Source organism: Lampris incognitus, chromosome 4 (genome assembly GCF_029633865.1).
Source record: "Lampris incognitus isolate fLamInc1 chromosome 4, fLamInc1.hap2, whole genome shotgun sequence".
NCBI lineage: Eukaryota > Metazoa > Chordata > Actinopteri > Lampriformes > Lampridae > Lampris > Lampris incognitus.
In genome coordinates, this window is record NC_079214.1 from 50,827,918 (window position 1) to 50,847,917 (window position 20,000).

General features: G+C 41.3%; 2 protein-coding genes across 2 annotated transcripts; both read right to left on the reverse strand.

The window, feature by feature from the left end:
• Positions 1–5,494: 5,494 nt before the first annotated feature.
• Positions 5,495–14,151, reverse strand: paqr8 (progestin and adipoQ receptor family member VIII). The gene is made up of 5 exons (XM_056279363.1): positions 13,861–14,151; positions 9,296–9,408; positions 7,307–7,463; positions 6,815–7,030; positions 5,495–6,024 (listed from the first exon to the last, which is right to left on the reverse strand). The coding sequence occupies exons 1-5, from the start codon at positions 14,149–14,151 to the stop codon at positions 5,713–5,715; spliced, it is 1,089 nt and encodes a 362-aa protein (XP_056135338.1). The 3' UTR covers positions 5,495–5,712.
• A 3,308-nt stretch (positions 14,152–17,459) lies between these two features.
• il17a/f2 (interleukin 17a/f2) lies at positions 17,460–18,949 on the reverse strand. The gene is made up of 3 exons (XM_056279364.1): positions 18,917–18,949; positions 18,146–18,309; positions 17,460–17,688 (listed from the first exon to the last, which is right to left on the reverse strand). Exons 1-3 carry the CDS (start codon positions 18,947–18,949, stop codon positions 17,460–17,462), a joined length of 426 nt encoding a protein of 141 aa, XP_056135339.1.
• Between the last annotated feature and the right edge of the window lie 1,051 nt (positions 18,950–20,000).

Consider the following 20,000-nt stretch of genomic DNA (forward strand, 5'->3'; position numbering starts at 1 on the left):
TGCAGATAAAATATTTACAAATTTACAAACTAAGAAATTAGTGAGAAGATCTTTGTCTTGCTTTTAACTTTTCACAGTAATGTTTTAAAACTCAGATGTCATAGACATCATCTTCATTCCAGTAGTGTCCCCCTAACACATATTGAAAAAAAAACATAGTCACCAACTGTATCAGTCACTTATGTGCATGACATTTTTACATTTCTTGCATCTGGAGCACAGCAAAACTCGTTTTATGAGTGAACAAGTAGAATAATCTCAGTTTCATAGATCGCTAACTTCACAATCAATAGCGACCGATCCATGTATAAAAACCGTATTTGCAACCATTAAAATAAATGCTCCTACTGAATTCATTGGCTGGTGTGTGAAAACTCTGAATATAACAAGTGTTCCCCCTCCCCTCCATATAACTTTGAAGTGTGCTTTAGCAAGGCACTCAACCCTCATCTGCTGTAGTAGAGCTGCTAAATAATAAAGGTTTACGCTTTTGCTGGGCAACCCAAATGTAAGGATGTCTATAATATTTGAATGTGAAGATGCAGCAGGTGCTGGGTTTAAAAATGCAATAAGCAAAACTACTTCCCCTTACAAGAGTAAAAAAAAAAGATCACAGTGGTCTTCAGTTCTGCTTTAGCTTAACAAAAACAAATTAGTTTACTCCTATATGGAAGGCTGACTGCTCATGCAGTAAAAACTGTTTTATAAATAAATCAGGTGAGGATAAAATTATGCTTTACTAATAAACCAGTTGATGGTACAAGAGGTCAACCTGGTGAGTCAGAGGGCCAAGTATGACTCGTAGAGCTGGAGGATACACAATAAGGAACGAGAAAAGAGCCCTGCCTGCTTACGGTTATATTTCAACTCTGATTTACATCACTAAACACAATTATTACCAATTTAAATGTGAAGGAAGCTGTCTTTACTTGAATCCTCTTACATTACAAATGTGATTTATTTAGCTATGTCAACATTCACCTTTTTTCTACACGATCTTTATTATGCACAATATTCATGCATGCATAGCTTCAATTTAGCTATTTTTATTTTTTTTCAAATTCAAAAGTTTGCTTAAAATTTGCTTGTCATTTAAATGGGAAAACAGCCACCATCCCTTTGTCTTTAACACCATCACTGCCTGTCAGTCCGACCGCCTGTCTGTCACATTTCTCCTGACACTTGGAAACATTCACCACACCGGAGGCCCTTTGAGGGAACCGGTTTCTCCGATGCCTCTTTTGCTACTGTCATCATCTCTCAATGCTCCATAGAAAATGCTCTGTCGGGGACCACGCAGGAAATAAAACCTGTATATTTCCAGTAGTGTTGTCCTGTTGAAAAGCTAATGCTAAGCCAGAAGGACCAGATATGACGACAGGTCTCAGGACCATCAAAGTGACAGGCATTATTAGAGGAAACCCGCTTCGTAGGAAATGCATACTGGAAGTTTCTATATACCTAGTGAATGTCTAAAAGATAAGATCAGCAGTGCCTATTAGATCAGATAACATGCATAATATGTGCCACTTTTAGGATCCCATCACCACTGGTTTAGTAGGACAGTGCCTTATCAATGTCCCCTCTGAAGGAACGCATTTAAATCAATTTATATGGTGTCATGCATGTTCTAGACAAAAAGAGCATTGAAAGGGTGGAAAAAAATCAATCTTTCCAAAATTTGTTTTGTAAATTTGGTGGTAGGGCAGGGCCACTGTAACTGAACAGTGACTGTCGAACATCAGAGTTTCCTAAATGCAGTTTAGGAATTTCGGCAAGCACCATAGACTATGAATGTTTATGATAGATCCATCGTAAATGTGCATACAGCGGCTTTAAAAAACAAACAAACAAACAAACAAAAACAAATCAAAACAAAATAGCAGCTGGACATTCGATCACCTCACTTGCAAGCTTTTAGCTGAAAATTGTGGCTTATGAGTCACATTATTCAGTACTTTTCAAGATATCTCTGTTTTCGAGACGGGTTCAAAAATCCCTAACTGAAATAACACCGAAGATGCTTTAACGTAAAGTGAATGAGGTACAAATTTGTTTATTAGAGTACAAACAAGCGAGGTGCCAATAGCAACGTAGGTTTTGTTTCTTGTTAAGCAACATGTTTACACAGTGACGACCATGAACACACAGTGAAGAGATGGCAAACATCAAGCTTTCTTATTTGAACTGCTTAAAGAGACAGTTGTAAATGTAACATACAGTTCATCAAGGAGGACGGCTGAATTCTGCATCAAATTCCCAGTTTGCAGCATAACATACACCAATTGGGTGCAGCACATGCACTATAACACAGCAGGCCCAAGTAGGAGTCACACCGTTAATCCTGGCAGTGTGTTAGGTGCCATGCCCGAGCAACACAAACCTTGCATTGTGGTGTTTTTGGTGGCAGCAGATTGTGGAACATCTCTCAAAACAGAAGCAGTGAGGACAGATAAGGTTATTGGAGAGCAATGCCGAACTGACAGGGCGCCTAATCAGAGAGCAACACCCTTGAACAGTAACGGTAGTGTCACCCTCGGCTGGTGAAGTGTGACCGGGTATGGCTCAAGTGATGTGATACTGAACACATGGAGAGAGACTGCAGGAAAGAAAGAAAAATGATGGAGAGATAGCCTGAACGAGTGACAGAGGACATGAAAGAGAATCCAAGCTGGGAAAAGATATCGACTTGGAGAAAAGTGGTTGAGAGCCACATAGGGAAACGTGTGAGAGGATGTGACAGAGCGACAGAGAGATCCCAATGCAGTGACAAGTTACACCTGCTGCACCACCATAGGCAGTATTATAGTATTATGTATATATTTAATGGATAACAAATTTCTAGTTTACACACAATACTTAATATGATAACAGACATGTAAATACCAATGACTATGGATTGATACTCACAGTTGTCTCCTGGTGGGTCACTCTCTTCTTGACCCCTGACCTTGTTGTCCACTGCTGACCGACCAACAGAGAGGGCTGGTCAGGCCTTGTGGAGGTCCGATTCATGGAGAAAACACCTCCGTCTGTCACTCACGCTGTTCCCTCCTCACTCTGAATCGTTTGTCTCCTCCCTCTTTTTCTCCCCCTCCCTTTCACTATTTGCCTCCGTCTCTCGCTCTTTCCCTCCCTCTTTGTTGCTTCAGTACATTCACCGTTCTCTGAAACAAACTCTCGACCCAAGTAAAAAAGTTTTTAAAAAAAATCCACCCACCGAAAACCTCCCACAAAATCTTTACCAGAGGGCCAAAGTCTCTACCAGAGTAGTGCCCACCATTAGATAGTATTCAAGTTAGTGGTTATCCCAGCACATTTAACTTGAAAAGCAGTTTTAATCCTGTTTTTAATGAATGTTGAGCAATGTCAAACTAAGAGGTGCATGAAGAGACAACGGCGCATGAAGTTCGGAATTTAAACTCAATGTTTACTGCTTCCTCATTCTCGACCGCTTTCATCCGCCTTTCACGCTCTCTCCATTCCTCCCTTTGTCAAGAAAATGTGTGGTAATCTTACCTCGCTTATCTTATTCCATGTTCTCAAGCAGCTGATAACGTCTGCTGCGAGTTTCGGCTCAGTGGCAAAGTTAGCTTTACATTACAGGGCCCACTGGGAATCATCCTGCGCTGTGTGGAAATAGCTCCTTTTCGAAAAATTCAAATTTCGACAAGATTGGCTGCAAAAACCTGCTAAGGCAGAGCAGAACAGAAATGCTTTCACTACCATTGAATAATGCATTAGTGCCCTTTAGTAAGCTACTTGACCTCCAATTGCTCCTATAGAGGTGCTTAACGGCCAGGTAAGTAAAGGAATGTGTTTGTATTGGGCAGGTGCCGGCCATGGATGAGTGAAGCACTTGGTGAAGAAGTACGCGCATTGCAGCTGCCACTTTCACTGAATCAATAAAGGCTGAAAGATTTTTTTACCAGTAAATCAAGAAGCCAGTATGAAATCATGACAGAAATGTTGGTGGTGATGGAAATATTCCGTAGCTCCAGGGACCTTCATCTTCTGACACATCATCAAGACATGGATAGTGACAGGTGTACATACATGCACATGCATCCAGTGCACTTCGAGGTACACCGTTTCCTCTTGAAAAAAAATGTGCAAAACACAAATTTGTTGGAAAAACATAGCTTGAAAGCTATATATTTAATTTGACAACTTTTCGTTACAGAAATGACAGCATCAGAATCGGACAACTATATGTTTATTTTGAGGCTGTGAGTGTTTGTTTATATTAGTTAACGTTCCAAGAAAAACAGATGCATTTTGGCAAAATACTTACCGAAAAGCTTATTTATGGCCAACAGCTTCTTCACCAAACATGAGTTTCACATGGATTTTGAGGTTGTAGCAATTTTGACAACTATAATAGCAACTGACCTTTTTTGAAATACAATGCGCTCATCCTGAAATATATATTTCCATTTTCTATCTCTAAGTCAAACTCTTCAAGAACAATAACACAAGTATGTGTAAAATACTTACACCAAATATGAATATATACAAAATTTAGCCGGTTAAATAGAATATGGAGAGACTCTGTACACAAATGGTTAATTCTGGTGTTACATTGTGCTTCTTTCATTGAGCAGGATGACAAAGTAAATATAGACTACCACCATTCAGAGGACATGGATTCTATTAAAAAAAAACCCAAAACAAAACAAAACAAAACAATTTCCCTAAAAAAAAATGAATAAATTTTTGCATTATTGTCATCTAGCAGCTCAGTCATACATTAAGCTGGATTTCAAGTTCAAGTTTAAGGAAGGCTTTGTTATGCTAAAAAAAAAAACTCCAGATATCTACTGTCTCATTTTATTCAAACGCCATAAATGTGTTAATTTTTTTGCAAAACAAAAAACAAATCCTCTTTGGGCATATTATGGTATTGCAAAGAGAACACCCAGAGACAGTACTCCTGGTAAATCAGTTCTGTGACAGCGCGCTCGGCCCAGATAATGCAAGATAATTATTTGAAATGGCAAAAGTATACGTTTCCTGATGAAGAAACATTAGATCATCTCATTTAGACAAAAATGGGTCAGAGCTACAATTAGAACAAACACTTATATAATAAAACACTCCCAACACACCCTTGTTTTGTTTGTGTGTGTGTGTGTGTGTGTGTGTGTGTGTGTGTGTGTGTGTGTGTGTGTGTGTGTGTGTGTGTGTGTGTGTGTGTGTGTGTGTGTGTGTGTGTGTGTGTTTTCCAGCCCTTGAGAAGCCAGTCTGGGTATCGGTTTGGCTGGTTAATCACAGCTTGAAGTTTATTGATGACATCCCCCTTTCCCTAAACAGCTACTGTAAATGTGCTCTTGAGCAAGGCACTTAAGCCACACTTCAGTGGAGATGCACAATGGGCAGCAGTAGATACTTTTTTTTTCTTTTTTCTTTTAACTTAACTGCTCCCATTATGAATGTGTATCACTGTAAGGGTGGGGAGGGCACTGCTCAAAATAAGTTTATATGTTCAGTCAATCTCCAGTAGGTAAACACAGGTTAGTCTCATTCACCGGTCATGTTGACTCTTCGTGACTCAGTCAGCAGCTATTTTCCTCAGGCTTTGTTTGAAATCCAAAACCCACCCCCTTTGCCTTCCTCTGTGTTCATCCTCTAATTTTAATTCTTTTTTCTTTTTTCCTTTTTTTTGTTGTTGAGTGAAATGAAATATAGAAATATTTCCAACTCCTTCCTCTTCTACCTCTGCTCCTTCCTCACTCTCGTCTGAACCCGTCTCCTCATTGTGAGGGCCGTCACGGCACTGCATAGTGCCACGCAGGGGAAGGAGGCGCAGGCTAGCAGGAGAGGCTCCTCTCCAAATTCCCTCACCAGGCCCGCTCTCCGGGACAGGAAGTCCTGGAACAGTGCTTCCTGTTGGGTCAGCGTGCTGAGGGACAGAAGCAGGTGGAAAAGCTGGTGGGCGTGGCCGATTATGTCATACTTGCCAGGAGAGAAACGCTCCGGTATGGGACAGGAGAAGAAGAAGGCTGCTAGCATGAATAGCATGACCTAGTAAAAGGAAATAAAAAACAAAAAACAAAAACATCAGGCGATAACTAAATGAGCGAAGCTGATACGTAGGAATAAGAGCAATAAGAAGAGAGGTGAGTCTGTTTCTACCAGGCAGCTTTGGTTTTAGCTGACATAACTAAACAACAGATACATTGGGAAGTGTGTTAACTACTAGTGCAATGTGATCACTGAAAATATATTTGAAGCACAATACCTTTTCCTAGAGGATGAAATATTGTTTAAAACCCTAGCGCTCACAACATTGAAATGATGCTAATCTTTCATTGCTTTTTGGAATATACACTGATCAATGCACCCTTCCTTCTGAATACAGAGAAAATAAAGAAAATGGGGAAAGGGGCCCCATGTGGATATACAGGCTTTAGGCTCATGGTCAACACATTTATTATGAAAGATGCCCAACTATAGCAATTCCAATAGGATGGAGGCCAGTGGTGGGTCAGAGTAAAATAACTTATACTAAACTTATAGTAAAACTTATAGTAAAAGGTAAAAATATGTTTGATATTACATTTGGGATAAAATGAAAGCAAGAATATACTTTCAAGTTATAGGACCTGTCATGTGTCTATTACTACATGACAGGTGAGACTTGATGAATCCATACAGCATCCTAAGACCTATCGTTTGAACAGTTTCGGGTTGTGCATTTTGAAAGTGCGCCAAAAATAGATGCCTGTTTTGAATCTATGCCTTGACAATTAACTTAGGGGTCTTTTGGCATTTTCCAAATGTCAAGAGATACAAAGAATTGAAACAGTGACACCTGTAGGCCATGAAGGGGAAGTGCAGAGTTGCTCGCCCAGTTTTTGGTAGCAAGACGGTAGGCCACTGGACTGATATCCAGGAAGTAGGCCAGACCAGTGGGCACCACCTGACAAAGCTTACGGTGAAGAGGATATGGGCGGCGGTAATACAGCTTGGCAAAACAGCAACTGGCACAGGACAGGCAGGCTAGGAGAGCTGCAGCTGGGAGAAAGACCTGGCATGAGAAGAGAAGAGATGAGAAGAGATGAGAAGAAAGAAGAGAAGAGAAGGGAGGAGTAGAGGTGAAAAGAAAAGAGAAGCAAGGAGGGAAAATAACACTCAACACTATTGCTTCCCTACCTTTCAAAAAAGTGTAGAGGCAGAAGGACAGTGTGCATATGTGTGTGCATGCACACACACACACACACACACACACACACACACACACACACACACACACACACACACACACACACACACACATAAATATATTCAATATATTCACCCTTACCTCTCCTTTCACATGGTGTCTCCAGGCAGGTTCAGAGCTGTACAGATAGAGGGTCAGAGCACAACCGTATTGATAGACAGCCACTCCCACATAGTCCAGGAAGAACAGGGAGTAGTGGGCCAGCTCTGAGTGGGACTGGAGGAGGTGTGCCGCAGTACTGCAAAATAAGATGAACTTCTCAGGGACTTAAACATGTCATGCCTTCTTGTCTCTCATGAACTGCTTCTGACACCTCCTGATAAAGCATCTCCCCTACATCACGAGGCTCGCTGTTAAATTCATTATTAGGACTCTTTTGGTTCAAATGGTTTGTGAACAGGAGGTCGCTGTTACATATTTCTCAGGGAAGACTTGGTTTAGAAAAATGTGTTTTACTCCTCTACTTTCAAAGGTGTGAATAACAACCTTGCATACAGCTGTTGTAGCAAATCAAATTACATCAAGGATCAACTCTGAGCCCTTTCTTGTTTGCAATGGTGACGGATAGGTTGACAGACGAGATCAGGCAGGAGTCTCCATGGACTATGATGTTCGCAGATGACATTGTGATCTGTAGCGAGAGTAGGGAGCAGAGCCTGGAGAGGTGGAGGTATGCACTGGAGAGAAGAGGAATGAAAGTCAGTAGGAGCAAGATGGAATACATATGCATGAATGAGAGGGAGGACAGCAAAATGTTGAGGATGCAAGGAGTAGAGGTGATGAAGATGGATGAGTTTAAATACTTGGGGTCAATTGTTCAAAGTAATTGGGAGTGTGGAAGAGAGGTGAAGAAGAGAGTGCAGGCAGGGTGGAGTGGGTGGAGAAGAGTGTCAGGAGTGATTTTCGACAGAAGGGTACCAGCAAGAGTTAAAGGGTAGGTTTACAAGATGGTAGTGAGACCAGCCGTGTTGTATGGTTTGGAGACAATGGCAGTGATGAAAAGACAGGAGGCCGAGCTGGAGGTGGCAGAGTTGAAGATGCTAAGATTTTCATTGGGAGTGATGAAGAAGGACAGGATTTGGAATGATTATATTAGAGGGACAGCTCAGGTTGGACAGTTTGGAGACAAAGCAAGAGGCAAGATTGAGATGGTTTGGGCATGTGTGGAGGAGAGATGCTGGATATACTTGGAGGAGGATGCTGAAGATGGAGCTGCCAGGCGAGAGGAAAAGAGGAAAGCCAAAGAGGAGATTTATGGATGTGGTGACCGAGGACATGCAGGTGGTTGGTGTGACAGAGGAAGATGCAGAGGACAGGAAGAGATAGAAATGGATGATCCACTGTGGTGACCCCTAACAGCCGAAAGAAGATACAGCTGTTGTAGCAAATACCATATAAAGACAATGATTCACAGTTCACCAGTGACTTCACTGACAGACAATTTCTGCTGGCGTTTCAGAGACACAGGAGACAGCTCAGGATTATGACTGCCAATCGTGTGTTAACCCAACAAATATAGTGTAGTGCCCTGGGGCACTGGTTATTAGTTTATTTTATTTGGGAAACAGTGTAACCTTCTTTGGGCAGGACAAAGTTAAAATGGAGTTAAAAGAAAAAAATTGTGCCACTTGGAGAAAGAAGTGGCTCCATAGTGGCCCATCCCCAGTTCCACAACATGTTGGCTAGCGATGAGGATGGAAGGGGGACTGAGTCCTTTGTTTTTGCTTTTCCTGAATATTTTTGAGAATGGAGCAAGAAATGATTTAAGCTTTCAAGTGCACCTCCAAGCCTGGTTCTTCAACCACTGAAATGCTCCTATTGCCAATAAAAGGGCTGCACACTACAATATATGTAGATATTGTAGAAATGTGTGATTGTTTCCCTCTGAGATGCTGTTGAATAATGCACTTAATCCCCATCCCCACCCAGTGGAGTTGCTATGTGACCAACAGCAGGAGAACAGGATTGCACTGGGTGGCTTTTATGTGTGCATGTGCTGAGGTTTGTGAACATGAAGGAGTAAAGAATAAATCACTGCACTGTGGATAAATGTATTGCTCCTTGTCCTACCTGCAGCTTAGGTAGGTCAGCGAGGAGAAGACGTAGAGGACGAGGGGCAGAGAGGCCAGGTCTAACGAGAGGCCCTGTCCCTCTGGACCCTGCAGCCTCAGTCCCAGTATACCCTGCAGAGGACAAAGCCAGGATGTTAGTGTTTATTAAGTGAAATAACAAGTGCCTGTCATATATTATTGATCCCAGTTGGGGGAAAACTTTTGACTCATCACTCTCTGCAGGTAGGTCAGGGCTCATGGTCAATTACAGAACAGTGCCCGTGAGGTTGGCAGGAGTTGGGAGGAATTGGGGTGCAGTCTTGTTCAGCAGAGAGACAGCTAGGGTGACCAGGCCTCCTGCTATAGCTACATTCTGCTGCACAGCATTTTGAGCCTTAGTCCTGCATTGATATACTGAGACGAGGTCTCACATTTTGAAGCAAATCAATAAAAGTACATATTTCTCCATTTAAAAATTACACAGTCACTTTTCATTAATATCCGGTAATAAGCTCTCTGGCATTCTCTGCTTGATGCAGAGTTTGATTGCTAGTAAATTAACACACTCTTAAGTTAAAAAACACCAACAAGGCAACTTGTCAGACTGCTCTCATCATTTATCATTGATCATGCCTATAATGATTTATTTTCCCATCTGTTATTCAAGATTATTATATATCACCGTGCGCGGGCTTATAGGTAGGAATGCAACTGTAAATGGGATTTAAATGTCTAATTAAGCCCAATTTGCATTATATCAAAGTTTTTTCTCTCTCCCATTTTTGCCCAAGTGAAAAGGTTTTATACTTTTTACAATAGCCTTGTATGACAGGTTTTTGGTACATGATGCTTTTATGGTGTATCATGTAAAGTAGTTGGACAGGAGTCATCGAATATATGGCACATGCAGAGGGTCCTTACATAAATAGGGAGGCATGCTCAGAAACAGATTTTTTTTATGGAAATACTAATACTGTCCAGTGTTTTTGAAGTCATGTATTAGCTTAGCATTGTGATGTACATTCTGACATAGATTAGGATGCATTACCTAAAAACCTAAGCTATGTGTATTTTAGGTTGCAAGGATTGTGTTCTAACATTGTAAAAATGACATATTGATTAATTAATCGATATCCATATTATCCTCCTACAGCTTGCAAAATGTCTTATGTCAGTTCTGTTATGTATGTAAATTTTATATTTTACTTTATATTTTTCTATGTTAATGGGTGGAGCTATTGTTATAAAATGGCATTGACTCCAGCGGCAACATAAAAAACTTCCTCATGTAGCTATGCAAAAATGGAGGGTAAGGCATTAGTTTCTACCAGGATGCTTACATTTCTTGTACTTTTTTTCTTCAGTGTTGTACACATGATGCCCTTAATGTAAGTCACGACTACTTAAATAAACAGAAATATCTTATTGTTCCTGAGAGTTTCCAGTGAAGAATGTTGCCTTGCACATATAATGTTCTTTCAGTTGTCAGTGATGTAGTTTTGACTGTTGCGTCATTTTGGTCTTCTTGTACCATTTTGTAGAGATGCAGCCTGTGTGTAAATGTGCAGTAGTGAGATGGATTGGAGGGGCAGATGCTGGAAAACTAAGTGAGATCTAAACATCATCTATACGGCACTATGATAACTCAAAATTATTATCAGATGGAAATACCAACTGGCTTGGGGATCAGGCCACTCATGCTTTTATAGAATGGCATGGAAAAAAGCCTCGAAATGGGTGGCCTGTGTCCCAAGGTGCCATTCTGTTGTTAGCAGTATAGCCTTTGCCATGAATTTACAAAGAATGTCTTGTGTGGAGAGAAATTATTCAGTTATTATTATTCACTTTGTTGTGCAGACAAACGGGCTGCCATCAGCAAGAAAATGTTGATGCTGACTGAAGAAGTACAGGATAATGACAATGGGGATGGAGATGAAACTGACATTGAGCAAAGTTAGGTATGTTGTAATATGCTCTAAACTAATGCATTGAATCCTTAACACCAACCAGTTAAAGTAATGCACTGAGTTAGCATAGGCTAATTCAAACAGGGGCAAAGCAGCACAAAATATCATTGTATGCTGATGATATATTACTCTACCTATGTAATCCTACCAGGTCGGCTAACAGAGTTATTGAGCTTATCAATATATTCTCTACATTCTCTGGATACAAGATTAACTACTCAAAATCTGAGGCAATGTCTCTCTCCAAGCAGGATCCTTGTGTAGCCACGGATGCTTCTCCTTTTCAGTGATCTCCATCAGCTTATTTAGGGATCCATATTAGCCCCTCTCTACCTGATTTGTATGAGGCAAATTTTACTCCTTTAATCCGGCGTATTAAGCAGGCTGTCACCCATTGGTCCAGTATCCCTTTGTCGTTGCTGTGGAGGGTACACTTATTTAAAATGAATGCTCTACCATGCTTATTATATCCATTTCAAATGCTCCCTATATTATTATTGCATAGATCACTATCATAGTTGAATAGTGTTCTCATAGCCTTCCTATGGCAAAATGAAGGTTCGAGACTAAAACTGGCCTACCTACAGATTTCGCTGGAGAAAGGCAGTTTAGCTGTTTCTAACATTAGACTGTACCAACTCTCATGTCTGCACATAGTATATTCGAGACTGGTTTCAAGAAGACTCAGAGTCTACATGGTTTGATATTGAATTAGAACTGGTGTCTCCTATACCCATGAAAAATGTATTGTACACTTCCAGGAAGTGAGTCTGTTTAGCTGTTAAAGGTAACTCTCTTTTCCAAAATACTCTTAAAGTTTGGAGGCTAACTAGGAAAATAGAGGGCTTGGACAACACTACATCCCTACTGATGCCCCTATACTCTAGACCCCAGTCTAGAGCAGAGCTCTTTCTATATATGGCTTGGTAAAGGCATTAAGACACTGGGAGACATTGTAGAAAATGATTCAGTCTTGACTTTTGATAGGCACAAAATCCTGGCCACCCATTTTTTTAGGTTCTTACAGTTACGCAGCTAAGGTGTATCCACTCTCAAACAGTCTCAATACCATTGTGCAATCTCCCCTTTAGAACAAATATTAATTAATAGCGAGGACTCAAGCAACACGATTCTATGGCTCACTCTCTGGGACAGTGAAAGACTGACAGCTAAAATTAAAACAGAATGGGCGAATGACTTTGGTGTTGAAATTGTAGACCAACAGTGGGATGATATTCGGCTCAACATATCCAACTGTTTTACTACTAATAGAGCAAAAAAACTACAATTTAAGATAAATCATAGACAACATAGTACACCTGTGAGATGCAGTAAAATTAACCCAGATCTATCAAAGTTTTGTAAAAAATGCAGGACTACAGAAGGCACATACAGTCACTGTTTACTAGAATGGGAATATATTCACAAATTCTAGAAAGATGTTCTTAAAGAAATCAATGACATAATTGGTCAAACAGTGAACATTCCTCCTTCATCATGCATTCTTGGTATAGGTAAGCCCCCAAACATTCCTCCAAATTCATTAAAACTCCTGAAAAGCATCCTCTTCTGTGCTAGGAGATGCATTTTATTAAGGTGGGTGTCGGAGGAACCCTTTAACATCGCACTGTGGATAAATGGTGTGTTAGAGTTCATGCCTCTCAAAGCTCTCAGCGTTTATTTAAGAGAGGAACCTTTTTGGTTTTATAAAGTTTGGAGTCCTTTTCCAATTTACTTAGGACCTGATTGTTTGCGGACGATAACAGCCCAGCTCTGTGGGCTGGCGTGAGGAGAGTAGATGTTTTGTTTTTAATGCATTGTGTTTATACATTCCTGTTTTGTCTTCTCATTTGCCTTTTTTATCTGTTAAATCTGTCATGAACGGTCGATGTTTGCATAAAACCCCCGAAAAAGATGGGTTCCATTCCTTTTTTAAATGTGGTACCCCTGAGCAAGGTATGTGACCTCTTAAAAGCCTCTGTGGAACTGCTCAGTATTAAAATAATTGCACAGTATGGTTACACTGAACATTTCCCGAATGATAAGTACGTGGGTTTGTAAGTAAAGCAGGGTGACGTGATGCTGAATCACAATGTGGTGTTTGGTGAACCTTTCCTGGATAAATAAAGGTGTCACTACTTCAAAATGTGAAATTGGAGATTTTATGGTAGCAGCTGCAAGGGATAGTAATGATACAAAAATTACACAAACGTTTGAAAAAAAATCTCTCTCTCTCACACACACACACACACACACACACACACACACACACACACACACACACACACACACACACACACATACACACACAGAGGGTCAGGGAAGCACATGTACACATTGTTGTTAACATTCAAATGGAAGCAGTCAGCACACATAGGGAGAAGTGCAAGTGCACAACACACACACACACACACACACACACACACACACACACACACACACACACACACACACACACACACACACACACACACACACACACACACACACACACACATGCAGGTACAAGCATTTGTATACACCCCCATGGACACTCACTGGCACAAACAAAACACACCCACACAAGCATAAAAGCGTGAACGCACACACTGAGTCCAACCAAATATGTTCACAGTACCCCTCCGCGGAACAAGACGAACGTCGTGAACCTCAGCGCCACACACACTCCGGCCAGCAGGTGGATCCACACATTCAATGTCTCGTTGTGCACCTGGAAGAGGCTGAAGACGTAGCAGCGCCAAGGGAGGCCCACGGGACGGTAGCCATGCAGGATGTGAGGCTCTCTGAACAGTGGGGGCACGCTGGTGTCTCGCACGGGGTGGGGGAGAGAGGGGAGGAGACGGTTAAGGAGAAGTCTGACAGGACCAAAGCTGTGGGCAGAGGGGAAGGACAGTGACACACGAGGCATGGTGTGAGAGAGAGGGAGAAAGAGAGGGATGGACAGGTGACTGTGATGTGCAGTATGCTGTTGTCAGCGCTGCTTTGGAAAGCTAGAAGGCTGGAGGTGAGAAGGTCAGTCGCTGTAAGCTGGTACAGTACATATACTGGTTTGTAGCTCGTTAGATGGCTATATGTAGGTAAGTGGAAAGGAAAGTAGGTACGAGTACAAATAAACAAGCAGGTGGTTAGATAGATGAATAGTTATAGTTAATAGTTATAGTAATTGGGAGGGAAGAAGATGCTGGGATAAAGAGGAGTAGCATAAAACAAGTGAGGAAAGAGGAAAGGTGTTTGGGGTGGAGAAGGATGGTAAAGTGTAAGAGTCTAGAGGTGGAGGGAGGAATGGACAGAGAAATGGACAACATGGTTGAGTAAAGAATAATAGTTCATGTTCACCCGAAGACGCAGTAATACTGTAATCTGAAAAGGGGCATTCTCACATGTATTTAAAAAAACGGATAGAATTTTTTTTTAAAGTCGATTATTTTGTGACGAAGGATTTGTTGTTTCACCTGCCAGACATCTTCTAGAGTAGGTAAAATGATAGGCTAATGTGTAATCCCACCAGGTGTTGAGTTGCCGTGTCCATCAACCACTTAATTTTCCCATTAACGCATTTTTAACCATTTGCTTGGAGCTTGTCGACACAACTTAGGTACGTATTGGATCACTTATCTCTCGCTATGAAATAGCTGTCCCACAAAAGACAATCAAGGTCTCATCTGCTAATGATGAATATGCTGACTACAAATGTCTTATATGTAACAATTGCATGCATGGAAAAAGCCTCAATGCTTCCTTCACCAACATTACAAACAGCCATTAGCAAGGGTAGCAGGGGTCCATAGGGAGCCACAGCAGCCAGACAATACAGGAATCAAACCTACCTGAGATGTTCTTGTTCACTTTTCGTGGGCTTTCACTAGCTTGTCTAAAGTTTTAATGCTCTGCCGTCGTCATTTTTACTCTCGCGTAATACCCAGCCAAAGCTGTTCTATCAGGTTTGCCATCCTTTAATTCTGTGAGAATGACTCACTTCGTTCTGGGAACCGCTCTGTCCTCTTAATCAACTGCTGTCACATGCCAGTCCATGCTGACCAACCTCTCCCCCCCCCCCACATACACAGTAAGTACACTCACATACAGAATCCCCTACCAGCAACACACACATGGAAACCCACACCAGTACGTGCACACGTGCTTAAACATATTAAGCATGCACACACACGCGCGCGCACACACACACACACACACACACACACACACACACACACACACACAGACACACACACAGTGTTTTCTTTTAGGCAGCTTAATAGGAACGAATTTGGCGCTGAGTCTCCCATTACTAATGAATGTGCAAAATTGTTCAGTGTTCTACATTTCCCTCCTCCCGGTCAGAAGGTGCAGAGAGCACAACATGGGGATTACGTGTCATGAGACATTCCTTGGGATACACTCCTAAAAGCTATAAGCTCCGCACAATGGTAGCCTGCAAGTGCAGATTGTTTCTATTCTATTTTATTCCACTTCAATAATATTTTTCTTTGATTTGGAATCCATGACTTTTCTTTTGTCTGCAAGTATGTACAGTATAACAACACGGCCTATGTACAGAATAGCAAACACATGGCAGCTGAATAAACTCAGCTGAACAAATTCAGCTGCCATAAAAAGTATGTTGCCATTATTTTTCTTTGCTCTACAGATAAAGCACACTGCACATAATCCAATTTTTCCACTATTTATCTACTTTTTCTATAGTATTCTACACCAAAAACATTCTGCATGCTTCAAGATGCTATGAGTAGTTGTGCATAGGGCTCCATTTTATTCCTTATGTTAAAACCCCATTGTATAACTGGTTAGGGTTTATTCCTTTAATCAGTCTTCTCACTATCGTGTCCAATAAGATTGTATTCATGCCAAAATATTGACAAAATATTATGAAGCATGAGGTGACGACAAGTAGAAACAATTTCAAAAGCAGTCATATGGTCCAATCATTGTCTGTTTTCGAGAACTACATCCACACAACAGAACAGAGCCACTATTCAAGGCAAGATGCAATCTGGATATTATGTTTGAACATACTGTTTGCACAAAAGCATACACACCTTTCCATATACAGTGTGTGATTTAGGACAGGAAATGTGCTTACAGGAAATTTGTGCAGTGTGGCGTTCAACTGGAAAAGCAAATGCGTATGATCATGAGTCTTGCGTACATACTTACATTTTTAGTGATGGATCTATGAACCGGGTTTGGCAAAAGAAAAAGGACTGGGGAAGAATGTGCTTCCAAAATGTGACCTCCAAACGCTTACATTTAAGTTCATGAGTAGGTTTCATGTCTTCTCCGAGATCACCTACATTATAAGAGACCAATAGTAAGGTCAAAGGTCAGAAACATATGGACCAGCCAATATCACTGTGACCCAGGAATTGGGTTTTATAAAGTTCAGGGAATATAGAGTATGAAATGAAGAGCTAAATATAAATGCCCAAGGTTTTCTTTGTTTCTGCTTTTTTTTCTATTGTCGAAACAAAAGCATATAAGAAGAAATAGAGACAGATTTGGTAGAAGAGGATATAACATGTGAATGAGGAAGTATGGTATGTTTCAAAAACATTTTATAATGCTTTTAAAGAACCTTTTTTGGTACATATTTTTGGAGATGAAAACATGTTGGCATAGGCCTAGACAAATTCAACAACAAAATTCAATAAGCAACCCACCACTGCTTTGAGGCACAAAATCTGCAGTAAGTACTTTCTCCTCTTGGGGAGGACGCACCCCTCCGGTAGGGGATCACGTGGGTCTCATGTGATTGCACCAATAAAATAACGAGGCGACGCACTCTCTGGGCAGACTTAGAAGAAGGTGGGGCGAGATTTTCTACTACAACACTGCCACCTTCAGTCTGACCAACGCCACCATCATTGTCCTCTACGTCCACGTCCTCTTTTCACCTTTTGTATAATGGGAGTGGGCCGAGACAGGTTAAAAACGAATGCTTACACTTTTTTAAAGAAGGCTAGGCTACTCAAGCTCACTGCTAAAAACAACTACTACTACTACTTTCGGCTGCTCCCGTTAGGGGTCGTCACAGCGAATCATCTGTTTCCATTTCTTCCCATCCTCTGCATCTTCCTCTGTCACTGATAAAAACAACTATTCAACACAAATACATTTACATATCATGACCCCCCCATGACCCCCCCCCGAAAACCAACAACAAATGGAACTCAACTCTACAAACACTTTATGGATAGCTTAGGAGACTCTGGCACGCACACAGGTGCACCCCACAGCCACCAGCAGATAGGAAGTGGTATAACATTTTTCTTTCCCTTTTCTGTTGAGCACCAGGACATGCTGGTAGATGGCCACAGAATTATAGCTCGACATGTTCGGCTGGCTTTGGTTCGGGTCCAAACAGTAACTGGAGGAACACTTGGCCTCCCAAATGGTGGAAGGAATACGGCCTTGAACTGTTGTGGGTCTGGATGGAAAGAAAAGCAAATGGAGCATAGATGTTTCAGATGTCAACTTGGGAAAAACGCTTGAAGAGAAATAAGGACGATACATTTCATTACCACATACAGTAAGATGTCATGGCATTGCTGGCTGAAAACTGTACACTTTTCTTTTTTTTTTTTTGTACTGACATGGTTCAATTTACAATGCAAAGACAGACAGCACAAGAATGACTATATCAGAGCAAAGCCGGCGAGGTAAAGTTGAGCTAAGCTGCCAAATTTGTACCATAACTTCAAACAGGTTAGAGTGTAAAAAGAGCAAGCTTGTTGAGTCACTTAACTCAGGATGAATAAAAGATATGAAAAACAAAACTTGTCTTCTGATACGTTTATCTCATCTAAAATGGTTCTAAACATTGTCTAAGAATATGCCATGGATAAAAGAGCGAATGAAAAATACGGAATAGGTTTTGAACTGACTTCCATGTCCAGGGGGACAGCGACTGTGTGTGGATGTTCCCATTTCCCTCAGAAGTATGTCTGTTGGAGGAGAAGCTAAGCAGAGAGTTGCAGCCGTCCATCTTCTTGTCTGGTCTCTCCTTGGCGTGGCCGAGGCCCATCAGCACCGCCGCTCCGTACACAACCTGGAGAGAACGAGGAGAAGCGAGAGGAGGGCAGAGCAAGAGGAGGTTATAGAGGAAGAACAGAAGGAAAGACGGAGTCAAAAGGGGAGGGAGAGAAACAAGCTGAGTCGAGACATGGAAGTGAACCATTAGCATCAGGTTATTGTGTGTCAGACAGCTTATGATAAAGTTCAAACACAGAGCAGCTTATCATTTGTGGAAAGAAATAGAAACGAGTGGCAATTATGAATATTTTTATCTCCAAGTCTGAGGTCGTTCCATCCTTTTGGTACTAATCTTGGTGATCTTTCAGTTAGTCTTAAGCAGGTAATATTCAATGCTAACCTCGGTTTTGATAATCAAATCAAACGCGTTGTTCAGTCATGCTTTCTCCAACTCAAGCTAATCTCCAAAATTAGGTCAATTTTCATCACCCGCTGATCAGCAAAAAAGCTTTTACAAATGTTTGATATTTGTTTTTCTTTATTTATACTGTTTTTATTTTTACTCTTACTTATTTGGTCTTATCCTTATCTTTGCCTTGTCTGGTTTTATTTCTTTGTAAAGCACTTTGTAACATTGTTTTAGAAAAGTGTTACATAAATAAAGTTATTATTTTTTATCTCACCAGGTACACTGCAACACCGGCTTGGTTCGTCATTTCTCTTCTCTGGTTCACTTCTCTTTTCACTCTCTGTCAAAGAAGACAGCTATTTATCTGCCAGATCTTACAATCAAGATCATGCAGTGCCAGTTTCCCTGAACAAGCACTGCAGGATGATAATATCGACAAAAACAAACAACAACAAAAAAACGTGCATCATAAGACTTGGTGAACCATTTCACATGAAGGGGAGATTTCCACTGCTCTTTATCTCTCCAGTTCATCTGCTGTGGGGCACGTATGAGAGACTGAGTATGGTGAATTTTGAAGATGAAACTGATAATTTCTTCTTTCGATAGCATCTCTATTGACAACAGATCTGCATACAGTTAACATTTTATATATACACTGCTCAAAAAAATAAAGGGAACACCTAAAAACACAATATAGACCTCGATGAATGAAATATTTCAGCTGAAAATCTTTATTTATTAGACAGAGGAATGTGTTTAGAGCAAAATAACCTAAGAATGATCAATGGAAATCAAAATCATTAGCCCATTAAGGTCTGGATTCAGAATCATACTCAAAATCAAAGTGGAAAATGAGAACATAGGCTGATCCAACTTCTGTGGAAATTCTTCAAGACGATTCAAAATGAGGCTCAGTAGTGTGTGTGGCCTCCACGTGCCTGTATGCACTCCCTACAACGTCTGGGCATGCTCCTGATGAGACGACGGATGGTCTCCTGAGGGATCTCCTCCCAGACTTGGATTAGGGCATCGGTCAACTCCTGGACAGTCTGTGGTGCAACATCGCGTTGGCGGATGGTACGAGACATGATGTCCCAGAGGTGCTCAATTGGATTCAGGTCTGGGGAACGGGCAGGCCAGTCCATAGCATCAATGCCCTCGACATACAGGAACTGCTGACACACTCTGGCCACATGAGGACGAGCATTGTCATGCATGAGCAGGAACCCAGGGCCCACTGCACCAGCATATGGTCTGACAATGGGTCTGAGGATCTCATCCCGGTACCTAATGGCAGTCATGGTACCTCTGGCTAGCACGTAGAGGTCTGTGCGGCCCTCCAAGGATATGCCTCC

Excerpts from the sequence above, each read along its gene's own strand:
- paqr8 (XM_056279363.1), bottom strand. The coding sequence starts at position 14,151 with ATGCCTCGTGTGTCACTGTCCTTCCCCTCTGCCCACAGCTTTGGTCCT. Across the intron at positions 7,464-9,295 it reads CTGACCTACCTAAGCTGCAG|TACTGCGGCACACCTCCTCC; the intron begins GTAGGACAAGGA and ends CTTATTTTGCAG. Across the intron at positions 7,031-7,306 it reads GACACCATGTGAAAGGAGAG|GTCTTTCTCCCAGCTGCAGC; the intron begins GTAAGGGTGAAT and ends TTCTCATGCCAG.
- il17a/f2 (XM_056279364.1), bottom strand. The coding sequence starts at position 18,949 with ATGACGAACCAAGCCGGTGTTGCAGTGTACCTG. Across the intron at positions 18,310-18,916 it reads CCGGTGTTGCAGTGTACCTG|GTTGTGTACGGAGCGGCGGT; the intron begins GTGAGATAAAAA and ends CGTTCTCTCCAG. Across the intron at positions 17,689-18,145 it reads CTGTCCCCCTGGACATGGAA|ACCCACAACAGTTCAAGGCC; the intron begins GTCAGTTCAAAA and ends CTTTCCATCCAG.